The sequence below is a fragment of the Pan paniscus genome, chromosome 1 (genome assembly GCF_029289425.2).
Source record: "Pan paniscus chromosome 1, NHGRI_mPanPan1-v2.0_pri, whole genome shotgun sequence".
NCBI classification, from domain to species: Eukaryota; Metazoa; Chordata; class Mammalia; order Primates; family Hominidae; genus Pan; species Pan paniscus.
The window spans coordinates 174,887,814-174,913,712 of record NC_073249.2 but is presented as its reverse complement, the minus strand read 5'-3'; the positions used below and the strand labels follow the sequence as shown (position 1 = coordinate 174,913,712).

Here is a 25,899-nt window from a genome sequence, read left to right as displayed (position 1 = left end):
GGTGATAATAATATTATACTTTGAAGTGACTGTGTGAGAATGACAGATAATGTAGGGGTAGAGCCTAGCAGAGCACTGGCCACATGGTAGGTGCTCAATAAAGCTCATAGTAAGTGCTGCTATTACTGTTGATATTGTTGACATTTTCATTTCACTTAAAGAAAAGCGAGGTTGGAAACACAACACTCCAGCTCTCACTATCCTGTGCTCTATGGAAAGCAGCCCAGAGAATCACTCCTGAATCTCTCCCTTTTATCTTTAAAAATCACACTGAGGAACATTGATTCTCCTCCTACTGATGAGAGTCAGAAATAGAATCACAGAGGAGATGGGAAGGAGGAGAAAGAAACAGGAGTGACTCACTGGCTACTTGAGGAAGGAGACCATGTCACCAAGAGAAATCAGTTCACTTCTACACAACAGACATTCATTGAGCTCTTCATATGGACAGAGGATTATGCCAGAGAACAGACACGAGAGTGAGCACCACTTCTCTAGTCTCCCATAGCCTGGTCAGTGTGGCAGACAGACATGTGGGCAAGACAGAAGGGGACTAATGTTAACTGAACACCCACTATGTTCTGAGCACTTTGGTAAGTGCTTTATATATGAGACCCATTTGTGGTAACAAAATAACACTGTTAGTTGAGCATTACTACATGCCAGGCACATGTTAGTAGGCACCTTTCTTATTTTATTTTATTTTCAAAAAACCCTTCTGAAATACTACTATCTCTATTTACAGATGAGGTAAAGTTTTAAATAACTTGCCTAAGATCTTGCAGTCAGTTCATTTCAGACTGAGATTCAAACCTGGTCTGTCTGATTCCAAAGCCTGTGCTGTTTCCAGGATGCCGTTTACGTCATTTCTCTTAATTGTTATATCAGCTTGAAGGAGGACAAGTTTGAGTCCCCAGTTGATATATGAATTAACTGAGGCTCATGGAAGTTAAGTAAATTGCTAGGGTCACAAACAATAAGGAGGTAGACAGAATCCAAATTCTGGCCAGGCACGGTGGCTCATGCCAGTAATCCCAGCATTTTGGGAGGCCGAGGCAGACGGATCATTTGAGCTCAGGAATTCAAGACCAGCCTGGGCAATATGGTGAAACCTTGTCTCTTCAAAAAATACAAAAATTAGCTGGGCATGGTGGCATGTTCCTGTAGTCCCAGCTAGTTGGGAGGCTAATGTGGGAGGATCACTTGAGCCCAGGAGGTGGAGGTTGCAGTGAGCTGAGATTGCACACTGCACATCAGCCTGGGTGACAGAGTGGGACCTTGCCTCAAAAAAAAAAAAAAAAAAAAAAAATTCAAATTCTGTCTTGACCAAAGCCTGTGCATTTTCAACACAGCCTAAAGTCCAACCTGATTTGTATTCTTGATTCTCTTTAGCCCCCAAGATCCTCTGCAGCCTCCCAATACAGGAAGTCCTCTAACCATGTCTAAGGCTTCCAGGGACCAACACTCTCCCCTCCACCAGAGCATAAGATTGGAAATCACCTAGAAAGCTTAAATGAAATCACATGTGATCCAACACACACTCTTCATTTCTTCGTAAAGTTTTCCACACGGTCGTCACACATGCCACATTCATTTCTGCTCTATATCTCTGTTCATGCTACTCTCTGCCACAATACACCCTCTCCCAGCTTCTCTGCTTGTCTTGACCATCAGATTTTTGGATTTTAGGGTTAAAAGGAAACCTTAGAAGTCATTCAATCCATCCTCTCACTTAAAATAGGAATTCCTTCCACAACATCCTTGTATTGAGTGCTTCCAACTTGGACACCCACCCCCTCACAAAGCAGCCATTCCACTGATGGACAGTTCTGATTATTAGAACATTTCTTCCTTTCGTTGAGCTGAAATCTACATACAGTAATTTCTACCCACTGATTTAATACTGTTCTCTGGAGACACAAAGAATAAATCTAATTCTTTACTCATGTGGCAGCCCTCCAAATATTCAAATCCTTACACTTCCTTAACTCTTAAGAGTTTACAATGTTTTTTTCTTATTATCTCAGTTTATTCCCTGAGAAACCCTGTGAGAGATGGACCAATATCTCTATTCTATAAAAACGGCAACTTAGGCTTGAAGAGGTGAATGACAGGAAATCATGAAAACGGGCTTAAATAAAACCAGGTCTTCTATCTCCCAACAGACCATCCTCTTTCACAAGGCTACTTCACTGATTTAAATCTCTTGTCACAGGGGCCTTGACTATTAGCAGAACAGCCAGAGAAGAGTGAAGGGAACTTGAAACCAGGTGAAGGAAGATGTTTAGCCATTGAGGGGATAGCACTGCTATCTTCAACTATTTAAAGCGCCTAAAGGCACTTCTCTTTTCCTTTCTTTCAAATCTTCACTTGGTACTGATTCTGTGCCAAGCATTGGTTAGGTCCTGAAGACAAACAGATGAATACAAGCCGGTACTTGCTTAAAGTCTACAGTGTCTGTTACCATAGGAGGTAAACATGTATTGGGTGGGGGTTCTGAAGCGGAAGAGGCCCATTCCCAGAGAGCCTTCCTAGTGCCCTTCCCTGAGGTAATGCTCTCTCTTCAGAGCTCAGCTCAGCAAAGAAGCTGACCATCCTGGAAAAGTCACATGCTCCAATTATATGCTTTCCTGGCACCATGAGCTTCTCCTTTGTACCACTCACTCCCACTGTAATTTTGTATTTATTTGTGTAATTATTTGATTAAGGTCTGTCTCCCTTGCCAAACTACCAGTGCCACAAGAACAGGATGTCTGGTTTTGCTTACTATTGCATCTCCAGTGCATGCCACAGCACCTGGAACACAGGGCCAGAGTGTTCCAATAAATATTTGTTGAAAGGATAAATGTATGGGGGTGTCTGTAACAATTTGGATAGAGCACACAGAATGTCAGATGGTCCTTTGGAAAAATCCAAACCTTCCCATCTCCGTCTGCTGGCCTCCCAAAGCCTGCAAGATGGAGTCCAAACTTCTCAGTAGATACAGACCCTTCAGGATCTAGCTCAGGCTTCCCTGCTAGTTCCTTTCCTATCATTCCTTAACTGAAACAGTGAGCTCCAGTTTTGCCTTAACTACTTGTGGTTTCCCAAACACGCAGCTCCTTCGCACCCCTGGGCCTTTGCATATGCTGATCTTTGCCTGGAATGCCCTTGCCTTCTATAATTCACAAACATATTCAAAGGTCACATCCTCTGAAGTTTTCCCTAACTTTTTTTCCCCACTAATTCCTCCCCTGCCCTTTAAATGTTTGCCATTACACTGGCACAGGATTTTTCTCAGTCACTTTGCCAGGCTCACAGAAGGAGACACCCCATCAACTCTGGCCCTCAGGGCTGCAACTGAGGGCAAGCCTCCAGCACAAATCCCGTGGCCACTGCAACTGCACCTTCGGCCCCTGGCGGGAGGGGATGTGTGAGTGAGCAAGTGCAGGGTCCAGTCAGCCATTCCGAGTGCTGACATGAGAGCAGGCTTTGTAAGGGGCTTGTGGCTTGACCAGGCATGTCACCCCAAGGGGAAGGTGGCAGTGCCCAGGCAGGGGTGCCTGCAACCCCAAAGCCCCAGAGGGGTGTTACAGTGTGCTAATTAGCTCTTGCAGCCCCATCATCAGCAGCCCAACAGACAGTGGCATGCTAACAGCTCAGTCAGCTCCTTGCTCCACTCTAGCCCACAGCTCTGGGACTGGCTTGGCCCCACCACTGCTTCTGTCACATGGGGTGGCTGCCTTCCACCGGTGGAGGGCAGAGGGCCACAGTGCCACAGCCTTTTGGGTACTTGCATTCAGTGGGTCCTAAGCTCTTGTCCCACATCCAAGAAGAATGAGGTCACATTGACAACTGTAGGGTGATGAGGGTGGAGAATTTTATTGAGCGACGAAACAGCTCTCAGTAGAGAGGGATCAGGAATGTGGGGTCTCTCACCCAAAGTCAAGTCATCTCTCCCAGTGTGGCTGAGTCTGGGGTATTTTTAGGCACAGGACAGGTGAGGGGTGGGCCATGGGTACTACTGGAAAAGGCAATATTTAATTGGTTAAAAAGCATTATTCAAAAAGAACCAACCAGGAAAGGGTGGGCAAACAGGAACAGAAGTTCTCACTCTGGGTCATGGGTTTCATCCAGAACCAGCAGCAGTCCAGGCTGTTTTTGGCTTGAAGGTGGGGTTTCATCAGGGACCTGTCCCTATCTGCCTAGGCATTTGTCTGCCTCCTGCTGCTATCAATATCACTGTACACATCACATTTGTTATAGTTACCGGTTTGTTTTTCTGTCTCCTCTTTCAGGCTATGAGCACCGTAAAATCAAGTCATATTTAGCTAACTATCAGGCCCTCAACTATAGCACCTGCCACATACTAGGAACTTAAAAGAATGATAGCAAAAGAAACTCAAGGGCTGACTGTGCTGAAAAGGGAAAGCTCATTTAGAACTTCAGGATTGGTTGGAATAGGGTCTGTGAGCTCATACATATCACCTCCTTTTTCTGGGCACTTTCCATGTCATAGACAAAGAAAGGGAGGCCCAGAGCAGTGACAACTTGAGAGGTCACACAAAAAGTGAGAGGTTATCTCTGGGGTCTTCATCCCTGGGTCGTGCCCTGTTGCCTGTGCATTCCTCCAGCCAGACTCCTCTCTCTTCCCGTCTTCAATCCAGGCAACATTAGTGGATGGGGATGATGAGCACCAGGGAGGCAGGTAATGAGAACTTTCAAGCTAGCTTTCCCCCATGCGCTACCCTCCGACCCACAGCTGCTCAGCTCCAAGTGCTTTGTTTTTCTGCAGCAGCTGAGAGCTGAGACATTATGTCCCATGGGAATGGAAGGAAACTGGAAGGGGAGAGCTCTTTAGGAAGGAAAGAGCAGTTCAATAGAGCTTGGGAGACACAGAGGACTGAAAGTGGTAAAAATGGTCCTTTGGAGCTAGCTTAATATTATACCTATCTGTCCTCAGCCATATAGACCACATTATAGAGCACCCTACAGTTTACAAGTACTTTTATTACATCATCTTACAGGAGCCTGACAATGATTCTGTGATGCAGACTTTTTTTTTTTTTTTAACAATTTCAACTTTTGTTTTAGGTTCAGGAGGTAAATGTATAGGTTTGTTACATGGATATACTGCATGATGCTGAGGTTTGGGGTATGACTGATCCCATTACCCAGGTAATGAGCATAGTACCCAATGGGCAGTTTTGCAGCCCTTGTCCCCAGTGCAGACATTTTAGAACCAGAAGAAATCAATCTTAAAGTTCATCCAGTCTGACTCCTTTCTTTTACAGATAGAAAAACTGAGACTTAGACACTCAGTGACGTTCCCAAGGCCACATAGCTCCTTATTTTTAGGCTCAACTAGGACTCAAATTCAAATATTCTGACTCTACATCCAGTGCTCTTTCTAGCCCACCATGTGTCATTGTCACTACTGATTTACAGGTAATAAAAATGGAGTCAGCCAGGTGCAGTCACTCATGCCTGTAATCCCAGCTGAGGTGGGAGAATTGCTTGAGCCCTGGAGTTGGAGACCAGCCTGGGCAACAAAGTGAGACTGTGTTTCTACAAAAAATCAAAAAATTAGCTGGGCATGGTGGCCTACACCTGTGGTCCCTCAGCTACTCAGGAGCCTGAGATGGAAGAATCACTTGAGCCTAGGAGATGGGGGCTGCAGTGAGCCATGGACATGCCACTGCACTCCAGCCTGGGTGACAGAGCAAGACAATGTCTCAAAAAAATAAATAAGTAAATTGGAGTCCAAGAACACATAGGTAGCAACTGGTTAGGTCCTTGAGGGCAGAGGGTAGAAAAGAAGTCACTGGAATCCAGGATTAAGGATTCTAAAGCGCCTCCCTGCCCTCTGTAATCCTATCTAACCTTTGAGGTCCAGGTCAAAGTGCACCTTTTTTGGGAAGTCCTTCAGGACCGTGTCTAAATTCATCACCATTGCTTCTGGCCTTCCACAGAATGTACTTGGACCTTTATTTTAGTGACAGCAGAGCACAGACCATTAAAGACAGAAAGCCCTTATGAGAGTAATTAATCCCACATATATTCACTGATCTTAGCCTGTGCCATGTGTGATCCCTATCCTCAGAACACTCACAGTCTAGTGGGAAAGTTAGACACATGTGAATCCTATGAGAGGTGTACATACCCATTTCACAGATGGGAAACAGGACCCCAGAGAGATGAATGCCCTGTATTCTTATTTTCGGCATTGGTCTCTCACACAAAGCCCTCAAATACTCTAAACTCAAAAACACTCATGGATATAGCTATTGATTTCCATGATTTCCACCAAGATAAAGGCACTACTTTTTACTTCAAGTGGATTAGCTGAAGGTCATAGGGCTTCCTTGCATTGTTCCTCAATGTATGTGGCATATTTTAGGTATTCAATAAATATTTTTTAATGAATAGATCATAGCACCTATATCAGGAATTTGCTTCCACTCTCACCTATATCTCTCATTTAGACTGTGGAGGAGGGGCTGTGCCTTGTTGTTTCTGTACCCTCAGTGTCTAATGCAATACTTGGCACCTGGAAGGTACTCCATAAATACTGAATGAACAAAGGAATGAATAAATGAATAAAGGAATGAACAAAGGAATGAATAAATGAAGAAAAAAGAAGATAAAAATGAAGAAAAATGAAAATAAAAGAAGGATGGATAATATAACCTCTTTGTTGCCCTAAATTAAAAACATGACATCACCCCCAAACACACCCCTTTTCTGGAAACTCCCTCTTTCCTCAGCTTCTGTGAAGTTTCTCTTCCCCTGTTCTCTCCCTTCAGTTCTGCCAGTTCCTGCTGTGTCTCCTACACTGGCTCCTTATCCTCCCCTGGGCCCTCACTTTCAAGTTTCAGATGGAAATTTCCAACTGTCTGCTGGGCATCTCCACTTAGTCTGAAACCATCCAACATGTATATGGTTGACTATTAATTATGACCTATTTCATTTGTGTCTTCTCCAGCTATTAAGCCCTTATGAGTACCCCACACGCATCTGGGCATATAGCAGTATTCTAAAGATGCCTGCAGAATGAACCATCATTCATAATATCCCAGTGCTTTGGCATGGACAAATTTAGCATCAGAGTTGCCAATCCATTTCCTCATCACTCTTTTTGCCTCCAAATTGACATCAGCACCATTCACAGCATTCTGAGAAGTCTCTCTGGGGAATTTACTTCACATGCCACCTGCTGTACCCTTTATGTGACTCACCCAACTCCCCTTCGAGACAGGAAAATGTAGGGAGAGAAGTGAGGTGGAAGAGAGCCAGGAGGAAAAAAAGAAGCATGAAACATGATTATACTTAATACATCCCCAGATCACAGCAAGCAAAAGGAAATGAACAGAGTCAGGCCTTGTGCTGAGAAATTGCAGGTGATAAAAGTAAGACTCTTGTCAAAAGACAATTCACAAAAACTAATGGTAGGCCAGGCACGGTGGCTCGCTCCTGTAATCCCAGCACTTTGGGAGGCCAAGGCGGGCAGATCATCTGAGTTCAGGAGTTCAAGACCAGCCTGACCAACATACTAACACATCTCTACTAAAAATACAAAAATTAGCTGAGCGCAGTGGCGCACGCCTGTAGTCCCAGCTTCTTGGGAGGCTGAGGTAGGAGAATCACTTGAAGCTGGGAGGTGGAGGTTGCAGTGAGCCAAGGTCATGCCACTGCACTCCAGCCTGGATGACACAGCAAGACTCCATCTTAAAAACAAAAAACTAAAACATACCTAATGGTTAATAAATATACAGATGACTTATTCGATAAATAATCAAAGAAATGCAATTGAAATTATGAGATACTTTTTTTAACCTATTGAATTAGCTAAACTAAAATTAAGATAACATTCAGTGTTCACAAAGGTAAAGTAAAATAGGAATTTCACTACCGAGAATCTGTCTAAAGGAAATCATCTGAAACCTAGGAAAAGTTTTACACACAGGGATAATCACTGCAACATTATTGATAACAGCTCCAAATTGGAAAGTAGTTGAATGTCAAACAATGGGGGGAAACTGAGCTTTGAGAGGCCAGAGAATGGGCCTCACTCTTTTACCACTGTTGAGAGTGCCTGACACATGGTAAGTGCAACAAATATTGCTGGATGAATGAATGAATGGATGTGGTTCGTCTTTTGTATAAAGTACAATGAACTCATCAAAAACATATAAAGATTTTCTAACAATGTTAGCTAAGCTTATGTTATAATGTTATGTTTAATAAAATTGAATATATAATCTGACCTCAACTATGTTAAAAATTCATAGAGAAGAAACTGGAAAGGAACCAACCACCAACCCAAATGTCAGTAACATTTTCTTCTTTATGCTTGGCTGTGATTTCAAAACATGTTTTAAATAAGCATATATTAACTTATACATTTAAGAAAAAATCTAAATCCTTAGTAAGCACTGGCAGTTGCTATTCTTATTATTATTACCAGTCCAGGGAGAAGGAAGTATAGGAAAAGCATGTGAACCAACCATGAGTGGATCACTGTTGTAGCTGGAGGACAGAGTTCATGTACTACTTATTCTCCCTACTTGAGTGTGTGTTTGAAATTTTCCATAATAAAATAGCTTAAAAAAATAGAGAAGCCTGAAACAGCACAGCATCTGGGGAGAAAGCAAGCAGTTCCATTTTCAATGGTTTGTAAAATACCATATTTCATAGATTCTCAGATGTCCACTTTTTCACATTTTAATATCTTTAAAAAAGGACGTATCTTAGAATTGATAGCATCTTAGATTCCTGGAAACATAGTACTTAAAATAGTAGACAGGAGAGGAAGTAGGAAGTGAGGCTGTAGCTAGATCACGGAGGTCTTGAATGCCAGGTCAAGGTGCTTGGATGTCGTCCTGATGAGAACAGAAAGCCACTGAAGGGTTTAGTGTGTCCAACATAGGGCCTATCACCTGGAAGACATTCAGTTAGTGTGTGCTAAATAGTAAGGCCACTGAGGATCAGGTCACTGCTGCTTCTGCCAAAGGCCAGGGGGCGTAGACCTTTATGAGCGAAGTTTGAGGCCTTGCCCTCCCTCTCCTTCTTGTCATCTCATGAGTTCCAGTTCTCTCCCATTTTGCAGGGAAGAATCATTGGGTGGTATATTAAGGTGATTTTTCTCCCTCTAATCCCCCAATTACTTCTATTTTCCTGAAAGCAATAAATATTTCCCCAGAAGCTGAGCCAACACCATAGCTGATGTGAATGTCCACAGCCCTGGGTTCTACAGCACCCTCTGACATGACATTCCAAAGCCAAAACCTCGGCTTGGCACCTGGCCCAGGGACTTACTCTTACTTACTCTTTTTTTTTTTTTTTTTTTTTAGACAGAGTCTCCCTCTGTCTCCCAGGCTGGAGTGCAGTGGCGCAATCTCGGCTCACTGCAATCTCTGCCTCCCGGGTTGAAGCGATTCTCCTGCCTGAGCCTCCTGAGTAGCTGGGATTACAGGTATGTGTCACCACACCCAGCTACCCAGCTAATGTTTATGTTTTTAGTAGAGACAGGGTTTTACCATGTTGGCCAAGCTGGTCTCAAACTCCCGACCTCAAGTGATCTGCCAGCCTCAGCCTCCCAAAGTGCTAGAATTACAGGCGTAAGCCACTGCGCCTGGCCCCAGGGACCTATTTCTGAACTCATTTCCAAATGGAGACACAAGGAGTTAACATATACAGAGCAGGCACGAGGAGTTCAGAGACTTAACTAGATAGAGAAATCAGGAGTCCAGGATCCCCATCCTACCCTGGGCTGTTTTCCCTCTGGTCTCATAGCTGCTTTCTTTCAGGAGTTGGCCCAAGTCACCATAGCAGACGAGTCCCCTGAGGATCATTTGCATACAGGTGGCAGAGTGTTCTAAAAATAGGATCAACACTCATCTCCACAAAGCAAATGCCTTGAAATTTATTTACAAGGGACAGGGGACAAACATCTGAGGAGCGAGGAAGAGCCTGTCAGAGGCAGCCTGACAATGAATGGCAAGGGAGCCACACAGCTGTGAGGCTGGGAGGCAGGAGGCCTGGGTATGGTTTAATCCTACCACTAACTTGCTTTGTGGGCTTATGAATACTGTGCACCCTGGGCCTTGGATTCTCCTCTTTAAATAGGGATATTAGACTAGATTACTTTTTTAAGGCCCCTTCTAGCTCTAAGGAGTCAGGATAAATAGTAATAATTATTATAATCAAATAATAATAATTGTTAACACGAATTGAGTACTTACTAAGTGTCAAGCACTGTGACAAGCACTTTTCATGCACTACTTCATCAGTCTTCATAACCAGCTCTTTGGAGTAAGACAAATAAACTGAGAGGCACAGGGAGGTTAAGTACTTGCCCAAGTTAGCAAATGTCAGAGCTGGGAGTTTAAGGCCTATGTTATACTGCCTGCTAGGATGCTAAACTTATCCCTGGTTTTCTAACCTAACAATTTCACTGTCTTCAGCTCTTGCCACCCCTCTCCATTCTTTTCTCCTCAGGTTCTGACCAACCTGGACAACTCCATAGGCCCCAAACATTGTGTTCCTCTAAGTCTCGGTGCTTTGCTCATGCTGCACCCTCTGCCTGGATCAGCCTTTTCCCCTTCCCTGCCAAAGCAGTCGCTAATTACCATTCCAATTCAGCTCAAATGCTTCCTCCTGTATGACTCGCATTTCCTCCCATACCCACTGGCAGAAATAATGACTGGCTGCCATTTGTTTAGATGGGCTGTGCCAGGCACTGTGCTAATTCTTACAACTTTCTGAGCGAGGTCCCATTTTCATACTTATTTTACAGATAAAGTAATGAGATTCAGAGATTAAACACCTTGCCTGAAGCCATACAGCTGGTAAAAGACCCGAGCCAGAAAGTCAAACTTCACAGCCTTCCTAACTTCTCTTCTATCCTCTCTCCAGTGAAACTGTGTATATGAATTGCCAAGGTGCTTGTCTTTCCACCAGACTATAAAATCTTCTAGTGGTTTTTATGTAAAGTCTATATAAACTCTTCTCATGGTTTTGTCTGTTTGTTTTTGAGTGATCAAATGAACTGCTGGGAGATAATCTGTAGCAGCACAACTGGTGGAAAACTTAGGCTAGAGTCAGGACCGAACCAGGAGGAAGAAAAAAATGGTGCAGGCCCTCACTCTGTCGATCTTTTCCTGCCACTTTAAATCCCTATGGGAACAAGACAAAAATATATTTTAACAATATTCCCTGCACCTTGGCACCCACTTCTGTCCTTATCACATCCTCCAAGAAGCCTCTTAAAATTACCCTCATTCTCATCCTCCCCTTAATTTTAGTGTCCCTTCAGCACTTATGTGTCATTTCATTAAACACTGTAAGCACTTAATGAACAGACAGTGTGAAGGGCAGCAGAAAGAGTATGGATTTTGGGGTCAAGCAAATTCTAGCTTTGCCACTTCTTGGCATGTGACCTTGGACCAGTTGCTGTCTTTGACTTTCTGAGCTGCAGATCTGTTAACTGCAAAACAGGTTTCATAATAATATCCTTTTCTTGGTATTGTTGGGAGGATAAAGTAAGATAAGTGTTGTGACAGTGTGTTGGTAAAGTTCTGTATAAACAGTCGTGTTCATTTAATTTACTGTTTGCCCTCAGTAATCTGCTGCTCTTCCCCCTGGTGTCAACACCCAGAATGGGCCTCAGATTCCTGGTGAGCTAGAGCTGTAGGAAAGTGAGAGGAGGGAGGAGCTCAAGAAAGCAGGGCTAGGAACCACCTGAGCAAACTTCCGCTGGAAGGAAATTAAAGGGCTAATTAAGCCTCCGTTGGTGGTAAATTTCCAAGCCAGCCTTTGGGCTCAATCAGTTGACACGGCAACACACCGGTGGGGGAGGCCGGTATCCTGAGAGGACTTATTCTCTCCTCACAAAATGGCACCTCGTGGCAGCCTGAACACAGGGTCCAACCTCAGAATTGCCACCAATTTTCTCTATCTTCCCTTTCTCTTCTCTCTTACCTTCCTTATCTCTTCCTCCCCATGTTCTAGCTGAAGAACCTGAAGGGTTCAGCCAGGCACAGAGGAGGCTGGGATGTCCTGGGATGGCTCTAGTACAGCATTTAATTGTTGACTGAGGTTAGGTGTCACTTTTTCTATGCAGAAGTAGGGTCCAGTAGGAAGAGCCCAGGCAAGGGAATGAGTCCCAAAAGCCTGCATTCAGGGCCCACTTACCCCTTTTATCAACTTTAATAAAGTACAACCTTTTACCCTCTGGGCCTCAGTTTCCTCAAGTGTATAATGAGGATGACAAGACCTCCTCTTGTGATCAAATGAGATCTCATATGTATCAGATGATCAGACTGGACTGGTGTCCACAGTGGTGCTGAGAGGAAAGCCAGTAAGAAAGTGGCATACTCGGCCAGGTGCGGTGGCTCATGCCTGTAATCCTAGCACTTTGGGAGGCCGAGGTGGGCAGATCACCTGAGGTCAGGAGTTCGAGACCAGCCTGACCAACATGGAGAAACCCCGTCTCTACTAAAAATACAAAATTAGCCGGGCGTGGAGGCGCATGCCTGTAATCCCAGTTACTCGGGAGGCTGAGGCAGGAGAATCACTTGAACCCGGGAGGCGGAGGTTGCAGTGAGCCGAGATCGCGCCATTGCACTCCAGCCTGGGTGACAAGAGCAAAAACTCCGTCTCAAAAAGAAAAGAAAGTGGCCTACTCATTCTAGACAGGCTAACCCAAGAGGAGCCTCAGACCTCCCAGCCACTGAGGGGCAGAACTGATAGGGGTGGGGGTGGCACAAAACTTGATCTGAGGCCAAGAGAGAGATCAGGCACTGCAAGTGCAGAGAGAAGAGATAGCCTCAACTTTGAGAGGTATACAGCCTTAGCTTGAGCACTCACTTTCATTTTGCCAGTCTTTGTTAAACCCTTACTATTGGCAAGGCCCTGTGCCTGGTGCTGGAGCTGTAGACATGAGTCAGACCCGGCCCCTGCCCTCAGGGAGCATGCAGTCTGGGAGGAAGACAGGTGAGTTCCAGACACATGCAATACAGCTGGTTAGTATGGAAAGTTAAGGAGGGTCCTTAACTGCCACTGAGTTGCGGGGAGGTGGGTCATCAAAGGTTTCCCAGAAGAGATGATACTTGAACTGAATCTTTAAAGTCAAATGGGAGTTTGCTGATAGAAAATGGGGGAGGAGGCCAGGTGCAGTGGCTCATGCCTGTAATCTCAGCACTTTAGGAGGCCTCGGCAGGAGGATCACTTGAGCCCAGGAGTTCAAGACAGCCTGTGCAAAAAACTGAGATCCCGTCTCTATAAAAAAATTAGCCGGGTGTGGTGGCACATACCTATGGTCCCATCCACTCTGGAGGCTGTGGTGGGAGGACGGCTTGAGCCCAGGAGGTCGAGGCTGCAGTGAGCCATGTTCACACCACTGCACTCCAGCCAGGCTGACAAAGCAAGACCCTATTCCAAAAAAAAGGAAGAGAAACAAAAAGGAAATGTGGGTAGAGGGGGAATCTCTAGAGAGGAGGAAACAACCTGGGCAAGGCAAGGAGTGAAAAAGTGCATCCCGACTCCCAGCCCAGAAGAGCCTAAGGAGACACGACAATTCAGATCAGTTGTGTTCTAGATGGGATCCTGGGACAGAAAAGGAGTAGTAGGTAAAATCTAAGGAAAGTGGAATAAACTAGGGATGTTAGCTAATAATAGTATATCGATATTGGTTAATTATAACAAATGTACCATACTAATGTACGATGGTAATAACAGGGAAAACCAGGTGTCGGGTAAATGGGAACTCTCCGTACTATCTTTGCAATTCTGTAAATCTGAAACTGTTCTAAAAAATAAAGGTTTTGTTTGTTTAAAACTGCATCCTGTGGTTGGGTTGGGGGTTTAGAGTACATGTGGGTGGTGCATGGACTGCCTGAAGGGTGAAGATGGGGTTGGGGAGGCAGAAAGGGCCAAGAATGTGTTGAGGGGGATGCAGGAGAGCCCCCCTGGATTTTAGGCACTGGAGTGACAGCGATTATGGAGGGCAAGCCTGAGGGCAGGGAGTGCCACCCGGGCAGCTGCAGTCCAAGGGGGAGAACAGGAATCTAAGGTAGGAAAGGGCAAAGGAGAGAGCCAGGCTCACAGTCTGCTCTCAATAAATGTTTATGGAACAGAACTGACCAGGGGATGCATTCAAGAGAAATTTGGGAAATAGAATGGATATTTCTCATGAACAATCAGATGAATACGACAAGAGCAGAGAGGAGTAAAGGATGACCCTTAGTTTTGAGCTGGGGGCAGTAGTGGGGCACTCAAGAGAGGGGGCACTGTATCCCCTGGGACCTGCCCTCCCAGCCATCTGGGCCTGAGCGCAGAGCCCCTGCGTCATTAGCACAGAGCTGACAGACTTCACAGAGGAAGGTGAGAAGCACAGGAGCACAGACAGGATAAGAGTTTCCAGCTGTCGCCTGGCAACCCAAGGTGTGGGGCAATGGTGTTGGGCAACGGTGTGGGGGAAGGAGGATTCTGCAGAAGGAAGGGATTATAAATCCTCAGTTGAATGGCCTCCCCCATCCCACCCCTGTCCTTAGCAACACATCAGGCAGGTTCTAAGCAGGCTAGGAGAATCTCCAGCCTTAGATGGCAACTGGACGTCTTCAGGGGCAGAGCACTGCTGCTCTCTCCATCCACTGAAAATGGGAGTAAAAGGGCCACAACTCACAACTAATTTCTCTGTTGATGACTCCGCCTTGTAAGTCCTGTGGCTCGCAATCTTAAAGTGGTGGTAACCCTAAGATCAGTCACAGTAGTACAGTATAATAGAAACCTCATGAGCTAATCCTGGCTCTCCCCTTCACTGTATGACTTTGGGTAAGTTTATTTAGCACCTAATATGTTACAGGCTCCATGCTAGATCCTTTCCCTATATGATCTCATTCAATCTTTACTACAACACTAAGAAGTAGGCATTAATATTCTTCTATTTTACAGCTGAGGAAACAGAGGTTCAGAGAATTACTTATCACTCTGCTGGTACCATGTGTTCATTCCACCTACACCAGCTGAAGTAATTAAGCCCCCAACCACTCCTTTCACCCTATGCCCAGAACATGCAGCAGCTTCTTCAGAGACCACTACATTCAGTGCCAAGTCACTTAATTACATACCTATACACTGGTGTTGCTCAACCTTGGATGCCCATTAGACTCCCCTGTGAAGTTGTAGTGGGACAGAGAGAGAGGTGGGCTGGTAGAAAAGGAGGGGAGCTGGTAACTAAAAGGTGATAGTCTGCAACAGATAACACCTCCCTTTCTGAGAGTGTTTGCTTGGAGGTTCGGATTTTTAGCTGTGACGTTGACTCTCAACCACCTGTGAGGTCCCTGGGGTACCACAGGGCAGTGGAAAGACTGGGGAAGGCAGTTTGGTGTGAAAAGAACACTCTGGTGGCAAACATCCCTAATTTTGAGTCCCAGATGTGCTATTTTCCAGGCTTGGTAAGATTTGGTCAAGTCCCTTAACTTCTCTGAGTCTCAGTTTCCTCATCTGTTCTGGGCACCATCACTGTGATAATTATAAGGAAAAGACTGCAAGTAAAGCACCTGTAAAGTATGTAATTGCTGCCCAAAAATTGTAATTATTAACAATTTCACCATTTACAGAGTGCTTTACCTATGTGAAGATATAACAAGGGGTTCAAAACTCCATACATGGGTTTTGAAGACAGACAGACCTTTATTTTTATTTTTTATTTTTTTGAGACAGTCTCACTCTGTCACCCAGGCTGGAGTGAAGTGGGGTGATCTCGGCTCACTGCAACCTCCGCCTCCTGAACTTAAGTGATTCTCCTGCCTCAGCCTCCCAAGTGGCTGGGACTACAGGTGTCAGCCACCAAGCCCCGCTAATTTTTTTGTATTTTTAGTAGAGACAGGGTTTCACCATGTTGGCAAGGCCGGTCTCGAACCCCTGACCTCAAATGATCCACTTGCCTTGGCCTCCCAAAGTGCTGGGATTACAGGCATGAACCACTGCACCCAGACTGAAGCCAGATAGACCCTGATTCAAATCTGGACTCTGCCACTTACTATTTGTGTGAACTTGAGACAGCCATCTAACTCCTCTGGACCTCAGTTTACTTCTCTGTAAAATGGGGATAATAACAGCACCTAGTTCACAGGGTTAGTGTCAGGATGAAATCAGTTCATAAAAGCACTGAGCACAGTGCTGGCATGAAAGCCCGTGCCACTGTCAGCTCACATCAGCTTTGTGGGAGATAGTATTAGTCCCATTTACAGGTGAAGGTCTAAATGAAAGCTGCTGTTCATTGCCACAATTATTGATGTGTGAAGTCAAGAGGGATGCCAGGCATTCAGAATAAGAATGGCACTTTTGCCAGACTCTGGGCGTCTAAATGCAGGGATCAAAACGAAGCAGGGATCCTCCCACACACGCCACAAAACCACTGTCTGTCCTGGGACCACCTGTCTGCTTTATAATTTGTTTTGTATTCTCTTTATCCCTCTGTTCATGTCAATTATGGCAAGAAGCCCATGTCTCCAAAGCCACCCCTGATCACTGGACTCCAATTGCCATATAGCTCAGTACATCATCATCTTTTCTAACACTGTCTCCTCCCCTCCCCACTGAAACCTTTCTCTGAGTCTTCTGAAATTCAGTCAGTCATCAGAAAAATCTATTTTTGCTCAGCCTCTCATCCGAACGTTTCTTTTACCTCCTTGCTGTAATCAAAACCCGGCTCTCCCTGAGGACATGGCTTCTCCTAAAGCGTCTAAATTGTTGCTCACTTCCTCTCTCATCACCCTTGAATCAGCGGGCTGGAGGTGGGATAGATGTTGTTGCTTCTCACCCCTGCTTTCATATCACTCTCTTTCCCTCCTTCAAAAAAACAAAACAAAACACCTCCAGCTTTCAATATCATGAGATTATACCACCCACTTATCCCTCTACTGGCCAGTGAACAGCTTCTGCTTCACTGTTACTCTCTCCATAATTCTTGGTGATTTCAATATCCACATAGATGAGGCTTCCATCACCTTGGACTCTCATTTCCTTGAATGCTTCTCCTCCAGTGATATTGATCTCTGACCCCACCTCAGTAACTCACTCTCACAGTCATATCCTGGACCTTATCATTACCAATAGTAACTTCAAGCCTCTCATACTCAGACCACTATGCTCTTTCCAGCTCACTCCTTGTAGATTCCCAGCATCAACAGTCTTCTTTCCCTACCACCTTTTCACTGTCCTTCATCCCTTGTGTTGTTACCTCCCTCTTGGCCCAATTTGAATTCTAAGGTCAATCATGACAACAGCCTCCCTTCACATGCCCCAGACTCCCCAGGCCCTCTTGCTTTGTTATACTCAGCAAAACCACACTTTACTTAAAGTCAACTCTTTGCCTATTCTATGCCTTTATCCTCAGAGCAAAACATGGCTGGAGAAAAACACACAACCATGCTTCAAATTCAAATTCATGAGCTGATGAATTTAAATTTATGATCACTAATTTCAAATGAAGTCTTAATGCTAATCAGCAATCAAATTACATTTCCACAGTCTATTCACTCTCCCACCTTCCTAAATGACATTCTCCTCTCTCTTCGACTCTCCAAACTTCCTCCCTCATCTTCACTCTCCACTGATGACCTTGCTTCATCAGAAAATTGTACTTAAGAGAACTCAAACCAGCACATGGAACCCCAAGCTGCACCTGTGCCCAAACCCTCTGCTTTCTCCCTTGGGAATGTAGGTGCACAGTCTGTGCTCCTACCAAGGACTCACCCTCTGCATGTAATCCTATCCCCTCTCCCTAGTTCAAGGATATTGTCCCAGCAGTTCTCCTTTGTTTCCAAATCATCAGCTTTGTATTTTTGTTTCTTTGTTGGCTTGCTTTGTTGATCTCTATTCAATTGTTCTACCAGCATACGAACGTGCTGCTACTTCTCAAATCTTAAAAAAACAAAAACCTCTTCTGATTCACTTCCCCATTCACCTTCGGCTACCACCCCAATTGTCTCCTTTTCTTTAGAGCAAACATCCTTGAAAGTGCTGTGTCATACTTGGTGTCTCCAATTTCTCTTCTGCCATTTTTACCAGGCTTTCACCCCTCCTACTCCACCAAAACAACTTGTATCAAGGTTATCAATGTACTCTATGTTGCTAAATACAGCAGTCAATCCTCAGTTCCCATATTCATAACCTAGCAGCCATATTTGACACAGTTGATCTCTCCTTCCTCTGAAAAACTATCTTCACTTGGCTGCCAGGACACCATACATTCTCATTTCAGTTGCTCTTTTTCAGTCTCCTTTCCCGATTCTCCCTCATCTTCCCAACACCTTGGTGTTGGAATGTCTCCGGGCTCAGTCTGTGAACCTTTTCTTCTTCCTGCCTTCACTCTTTCCCTTGTTAATCTTATTTGGTCTCATCATTTAAAATACTACTTGCTAACATATACATGCAGACTCATTTATCCAACTGCTTATTCCATATCTCTACTTGGTTATCTAACGGGTATCTCCAACTTAGCATAACCAAACTGAATCCCCAACTCTCTCTCTCTAAACCCTGTTCTTCCTGCAGTCTTCCCCATCTCAGTTAGAGGAATCTCCAAACTTCTAGTTGCTCAGCCCAAACCCTCAGCAACATCCTTGACTTCTCTCCTTCTTTCTCTCTCCACATCTAATTCAGTATTCAGTATTTTCAACATACATGCAAAATCTGACTACTCTCACTACTACCGCTACTACCTCCCTAGTTCAAGCCACCATCATTCCCAGCCTCAACTGTTACAAATCCTAACTGGTTCTCCCTGCTTCTGCACTTTGCTCTTCATAATTTATTCTTGAAACAGGCATAACTCTGCCTCAGAGAAATCCTGTTAAGTGTTAAGATGTAAGTCACCTGGCCAGGTGCAGTGGCTCATGCCTGTAATCCCAACACTTTGGAAGGCCAAGGCGGGTGGATTACTTAAGACCAGGAGTTCAAGACCAGCCTGGCCAACATGGTCTCTACTAAAAATACAAAAATTAGCATGGTGGCACACACTTGTAATCCCAGCCACTCAGGTGGCTGAGGAACGAGAAATACTTGAACCTGGGAGGCAGAGGTTGCAGTGAGCCGAGATTGCGCCACTGCACTTCCAACCTGGGTGACAGAGTGAAATTCTGTCTCAAAAAAAAAAAAAGAAACGAAAAAAAGAAAGAAAGAAAGATGTAAGTCACTAAAATGTTAAAATATTCTGGAATTAGTGATGATAGTTGCACAAGTCTGTAAATATACTAAAAATCACTGAACTATACTGTTTAAAAGGGTGAATTTTGGCTGGCCTGGTGGCTTACGCCTGTAATCCAAGCACTTTAGGAGGCTGAGGTGGGTGGATCACGAGGTCAGGAGTTCGAGACCAGCCTGGCCAACATGGCAAAACCCCGTCTCTACTAAAAGTACAAAAATTAGCCGGGTGCAGTGGGGGGCACGTGTAATCCCAGCTACTCGGGAGGCTGAGGCAGGAGAATCGCTTGAACCCAGGAAGCGGAGGTTGCAGTGAGCCGAGAATGTTCCACTGCACTCCAGCCTGGGCAACAGAGCAAGGCTCCATCTCAAAAGAAAAAAAAAGGTGAATTTTATGGTATATAAGTTATATGTCAATTGAAAAGATATTATTAAATGCAATACGGTATCTTGGATTGGATCCTGCAATGGTAATAGAATATTTGTGGGAAAAAAACTAGTGAAATTCAAATAAAGACGGTAGTTTAATCGTATTGTACCAATGTCAATTTCTTAGTTTTGACAAATGTATCATGGTTATATAAAATGTTAACATTAGGGCAACTGGGCAAAGGACACATGGGAACTCTACACTATCACTGCAACTTTTCTATAAACCTAAACTTACCCAAAGATTTAAAAATTTATTAAAACAATGTAAGACAGAGCATGTCATTCCACTGCTCAATGTCTGCAATGCATTTCAATGTGTGCGTGCCTGTTGTATATCCCCCTTCTCCTCTGCTTCACTGAGTGCCCCTAAGAGGCAGGGATGTTGTCTCACCAATCGCTGCAGAGCCTAGCACAGCTAGGCACACAAAGGGTCCTTGAAAGCAATTATGCTCTTGCAAATGTCATTTCTTCCACCTGTAAAGCTCTTACTCTACATTAACCTGAAAAAACTCAGACTCATTTGTCAAGACCCTGCTCAAATATCCCCTCCTTTATGAGGCCTGCAATGATTTTCCCAGGCAGAGGTAGCTGTTCTTACAACACTTTCTTCATCCCTTTACTACATCGCTTATATCACATTGTAGCTGTTTCTTTGCCCTCTCATGACAGTGCCTGGCATATAATATGTACATGACACATGTTTATTGAATGGATTAATGAATACACAAATGGCTTGTAGATTATTTCTTTTTCTCCCATGCCAGTTTGGATGGAAGGAAAGGGGCTTGTGGCCCTAAATAGTGTGTCTTGGAGACCCCTTGAATAGTCAATCAGGATGGCTTGTTAATTCATTTGAAAATTGCAGAGGCCAACTAAGCCTGATTTGACTCCCCATGGTCTTTGTTGTGATTTTTAAAATCAGATTAAACCTCCTCAGCAGCTGGTTCCTACAGGCTTTGGGGAGATAAAAGTGTCAGCATGTTTCTGCAGCCACACCAGGAAACTTGCTGCCTAGAAAAATCAATTCTGATTATCATAAGAGCTGAGCACAGGATGGTGTACTCAGGAACTGTCTTCACATTCCTGGAGCCACAGAGACTTGTCAGAGCCCCAGTTTCCCTGTTCAGCCTCCAGACTCTTCTGTGCTGCCCGCTGATCTCTCCACAGGTCTCCAGCTTACATTCAAGACGAGATTGCACCTTCCTGAAGGTGGCAGGAAGAGCACTGGAATGGGTCAAGGGACATCACCATGAGCCCTCAGTAAAGTCCCTATCTCACTCTGAGCCTCAGCCTCCTCCTGTCTAAAATGAAAGACTGAGGCTGGGCACAGTGGCTTACGCCCGTAATCCCAGCACTTTGGGAGGCCGAGGCAGGAGGATCAACTGAGGTCAGGAGTTTGAAACCAGCCTGGCCAACGTGGTGAAAACCTGTCTCTACTAAAAGTAGAAAAATCAGCCAGGCATGGTGGTACATGCCTGTAATCCCAGCTATTCGGGAGGCTGAGGCAGGAGAATCGCTTGAACCCAGGAAGTGGAGGTTGCAGTGAGCCAAGACTGCGCCATGGCACTCCAGCCTGGGCAACAAGAGCAAAACTCCACCTCAAAAAATAAATAAATTAATTAAATTAAATAAAATGAGAGACTGAGATGTGATGTGCTCTAAATTCACAGGCTTGTTGACACCTAACAAGGTAACAGGAAATCTTAATCAGCTGTGTGAACTTAAAACATGGACATTACCTGCTTCAGAGTCTTAAAGGATGAGGGAATTTATATCAGGTATTTTCCTTTTTCTTTTCTTTTCTTTTCTTTTTTTTTTTTTTTTTTGAGATAGGATCTTGCTCTGTCACCCAGGCTGGAGTGCAGTGGTGTGGTTATAGCTCAAGGCAGCCTTGACCTCCCAGGCTCAAGTGATCCTCTGGCCTCAGCATCATGAGTAGCTGGGACTACAGGCACATGCCACCACATGCACAGCTAATTTTTAAATTTTTTGTAGAGACAAGGTCTCAGTATGTTGCTGGTCTCACTCCTGAGCTCAAGTGATCCTCCTGCCTTGGCCTCCCAAAGTGCTAGGATTATAGGCATGAGCCACCACGCCCAACCAGGTCTTTTATATGTTACTAACAGATGCTGTAGTAGTCAGAATAATAGTCTCCCAAATATATAATCCCTAAAATCTGTGAATATGTTACCTTACATGGCAAAAGGGATTTTTGCAAATGGGATTAAATTAAGGATCTTGAAAATGCAGGATTGACCTGGAATGCCTAGGTGGGCCCATTATAATCACAAGTGTTTTTATAAGAGACAAGGAGGAGGTTCAGAGAGGTTGGAAGATGTTCCACTGCAGCTTTGAAGATGGATGGAAGAAGGGGCCCCAAGCAAAGGGATGTAGGCAGCCTCTGGAAGCTGGAAAAGGCAAATTAAAGATGCCCCCCCAGATGAGGCCCTCCAGAGAGAACACAGACTGAAACCAGCCAACAAATTGATTTTAACCCAGTGAGACCCACCTTAGACTTCCAACCTCCAGAACTGTGAGATAGTAAGTTTGTGTTGTCTTAAGCCACTAAGTTTGTAGTAATTTTAGTGCAGCAACAGGAAACTAATAGAGAAGCCCATTAGACAGCTACCCAATCTCATATAATAATCCATTACTGTACATTCTTAAATTCTAGGGAAAAGTCTCTTGATATCCTATTCTTCTTCCTCTAATCAGAACAAGAGAGCTATGGTATTCATTTATTGGGCTCATAATTTCAGTCTCATTAATTCCTGGAGAGCAGGGAATGTCACATTTATATTAATATCTCTATCCCCAGAATCTGGCACAGTAAATATTTGTTAAATGGCTGCTGAAGAGCCACAATCCTCCTTCTTCCAAGTTTCTGGTATGATTACCTTTCCCACATTCCTACACTCCCTTACATTTCACCTATTCTTATATTACTGGCCCTAAGATAGGATCCTTGACATTCTCAGATTTAATACTCACTAGCTTTAATATTTATAAGTGACTCCAAAGCCATGTTGTGACCTAACATTTCATGGAGGCTGCTGTGTGGACATAAGGCAGATGACTGATAAGCGAACCTTGCTGACTGCCCAGCACCCCATCTCACCTTGACCTTGTTCTCAGTTCCTGTTTATATGAGGAGTTACTCACATCACTGTGGAATTCAGATTACCAGGAAATCTTTTAAGACTCCTCCTGTTTGTCCCAGTGTTTGTCATTCTGTCTAACCCCCCTTTGGAACCCATGGTCACTCTTATCTATGTCTTTAATTATAGTAAGAGCTATTGGGCAGGAGCAGTGGCTCACACCTGTAATCCCAGCACTTTTGAAAGGCCTAGGCGGGCAGATCATTTGAGCTCAGGAGTTTGAGACCAGCCTGGGGAACATGACAAAACCCTGTCTCTACAAAAAATACAAAACTTAGTCAGGCATGGTGGCACACACCTATAGTCCCAGCTACTGGTGAGGCTAAGGTGGGAGGATTGCTTAAGCCCAGGAGGTCGAGGCTGCAGTAAGCCATGAGCATACCACTGCACTCCAGCCTCGGCCACCCTGTCTCAACATTAAATACATGAATAAAATGATAATTTAAAAAAGAGCTGTTGGAGGAGGGACCCTCCTTTCTCTGTCTATGAGGAAGGCTGTCCATGGAGACATTAGCTTCTCCTACACCTGAGTGGAATGCTTTAGGCCTTAAATATTAGTAAATCTGGGCCACATGGACTTTGACTTTGAGTGAACGGTGTACGGGCTAATTATAGCCAGCGGCCCATGTTGGCCTATGACTGGGTTTGTGTGTCTTTCTGACTCCAGAGTAAAGTATTAGCAAGCTGCACTTGCCGGAAGACTTTAGCCATGGCTTCATCCTCGCTTTAATGAGTAATAAGGCTTTTTTTTTTTTTTTTTTTTTTGTAGCCCAGAGGTCCTTTATTTTTTTTTTTTTTAACACCTATTATGCCATGAATTCATAGGGAATAGGTTCCAGCAGCTCAGGCTCCTTCCCATTGGTTCTCACAAAGTGTGCTTCTCTGGGTGGAGCAGGCTGGCGCTTTAGTTGAACCCAGGTACCTTTCTCTTTGGCTTCTTTCTTTTTCTGATCATTTTCCTTCACACGTTTCAGGAAGCTATCTCGGCTCTTAGAGTGCTTAATGTGCTCAATACGCACATTAATTCTCTTGGCAAGAATCTTGCCCTTAACTTGTTTGTTTACAACAATGCCAACAGCATGCTGGGTAACATTGTAGACTCTTCCAGTTTTGCCATGGTAACACTTGTGGGGCATTCCTTTTTGAACAGTACCCATTCCCTTGATGTCTACAATATCACCTTTCTTATAGATTCGCATATATGTGGCCAAAGGAACAACTCCATGTTTTCTAAAAGGCCTAGAGAACATATATCGGGTGCCTCTCCTCTTTCCCTTTGTGTTCGTCATTTTGGCGAATTACTGGAAGATGGCGGTTCCGGCCGAAAGGGGCTTTTTTTTTTTTTTCCATTACTCCCCATCTCTCTGACTCCTGCATCTATTTCTCAATGGGTTTAGGTGGGGAAGAAAAGGAATGCTATTTATCAATCTCCCTAGAACCTTAATAAAAACTACGATTTGTTGAGTGTTTACTCTGTGCCATGCACTATGTTAGTGCTTTATGCACATTATCTATGTATGTCTTTAGTTACACTAAGAGCTTTTAAATCATCACCAACACAGCAACAGATCCAACTAGAGGCCACTTACTGCTGGGTGCTGGTTGCACTCAGTCTCTACAAGAAATACAAAATTTATTCAGGCATGGCATAGCCAGGCACACCTGTAGTTCCAGCTACTAGGGAGGCTGAGGTGGGAGGATCACCTGAAGCCAGGAGGCAGAGGTTCCAGTGACCTGGATCGCACCACTGTACTCCAGCCTGGGAAACAGAGTTAGACCCTATCTCAAAAAAAAAAAACCAAAAACCAAAAAACAAACAAACAAAAACTAGAATCCAGGACCCAGAGTCCTAGGTGAGCTCAGTCCTCTGGATTGCTCTCTTGATCAGCACCGGACAGCCTCTGCAATGGGCCCCACATAGAGGTGGTGGAAGCCCCCTCCGCTCTTCTATTCCCACAGGCCTCCAGGGGTTGCTTGGCAACCAGCACCCAGCAATAAGTGGCCTCTAGTTGGATCCGTTGCTGTGGAGTTACCAAGTCTCCTCTCACACCTGTGCATGCTCTCGCTCCCTAATAATGAGGTTTCTCTCCTAGCCCTATCTCCCCAGTAAGACTTTCTTCTCTGATCCACAATCATTAACTTCTCAGGAAACAAAGGGAGCTCTCAGGCACCTTTGTGGTGAGGGGCTCCAGGCAATAAGGCACTCCCAAGACCCTCATCCCCCAGAGATGACAGAAATTCTTATTGTGGGTGGCCCTGCTCAGCAATGCTCATAACCTCCTCTTCTTGTGTCTGGAATCCCCTAAGAGAGATCAAATGGGCTGGAGGAATTTAACTGAACACTTCATACTGTGCTAGTGAGTCACTAAATGCTGTTCTTACACTGGAACCACAGATGGAAAACTTCAGAAAGCAACCCAGTGGCCGGGCACGGTGGCTCACACCTAAAATCCCAGCACTTTGGGAGGCCAAGGCGGGCAGATCATGAGGTCAGGAGAATGAGACCACCCTGGCTAACACGGTGAAACCCCATCTCTACTAAAAATACAAAAAAAAAAAAAAAATTAGCTGGGCTTGGTGGCTGGGACCTGTAGTCCCAGCTACTTGGGAGACTGAGGCAGGAGAATGGCATGAACCCAGGAGGCAGAGCTTCCAGTGAGCTGAGATCATGCCACTGCACTCCAGCCTGGGTGACAGAGCGAGACTCCGTCTCAAAAAAAAAAAAGAAAGAAAGCAACCCAGTGACCCCTTCCATGTGGACCCAAAGGTAGAGAAAGGAAGGAACCTAATATTTATTGCATTCCCCAGACACAATATTATGTTATCACATGTAGGCCCCCTCACCACCAGCAAACCTATGAGGCTTTTTTATAGTTGAAGACATTAACTAGTCATAAAAATGAAGTGATTTATCAAAGCTCAAAAAACAAACAAAAAAAAAATCACAAAACTTTTGTGTACAGAAGTGATATGTATAAACACACATAAATGTTCCCCCTTTCCCTTTGCAATGAAAGCAGTCTCCCCCTATCCTTGGGGGATAAGTTCCAAGACCCTCAGTGGATGCCTGAAACCTCAAATAGTACCTAATCCTATACAGTATACACTATGGTTTTTC

General features: G+C 44.6%; 2 protein-coding genes across 2 annotated transcripts in view; both read right to left on the bottom strand.

The window, feature by feature from the left end:
* Positions 1-25,899, bottom strand: part of RAB3B (RAB3B, member RAS oncogene family) — an 83,054-nt gene that overhangs the window by 37,859 nt on the left and 19,296 nt on the right. The gene's annotated exons all lie outside the window — the stretch shown is intronic.
* On the bottom strand, positions 23,562-24,129 carry LOC134729698 (large ribosomal subunit protein eL21). Its single transcript, XM_063601135.1, has one exon. It carries the CDS (start codon positions 24,068-24,070, stop codon positions 23,588-23,590), a length of 483 nt encoding a protein of 160 aa, XP_063457205.1. The 5' UTR covers positions 24,071-24,129; the 3' UTR covers positions 23,562-23,587.

What these genes read in the sequence shown, in the direction of transcription:
- LOC134729698 (XM_063601135.1), bottom strand. Translation starts at nt 24,070, where the DNA reads ATGACGAACACAAAGGGAAAGAGGAGAGGCACCCGATATATGTTCTCT.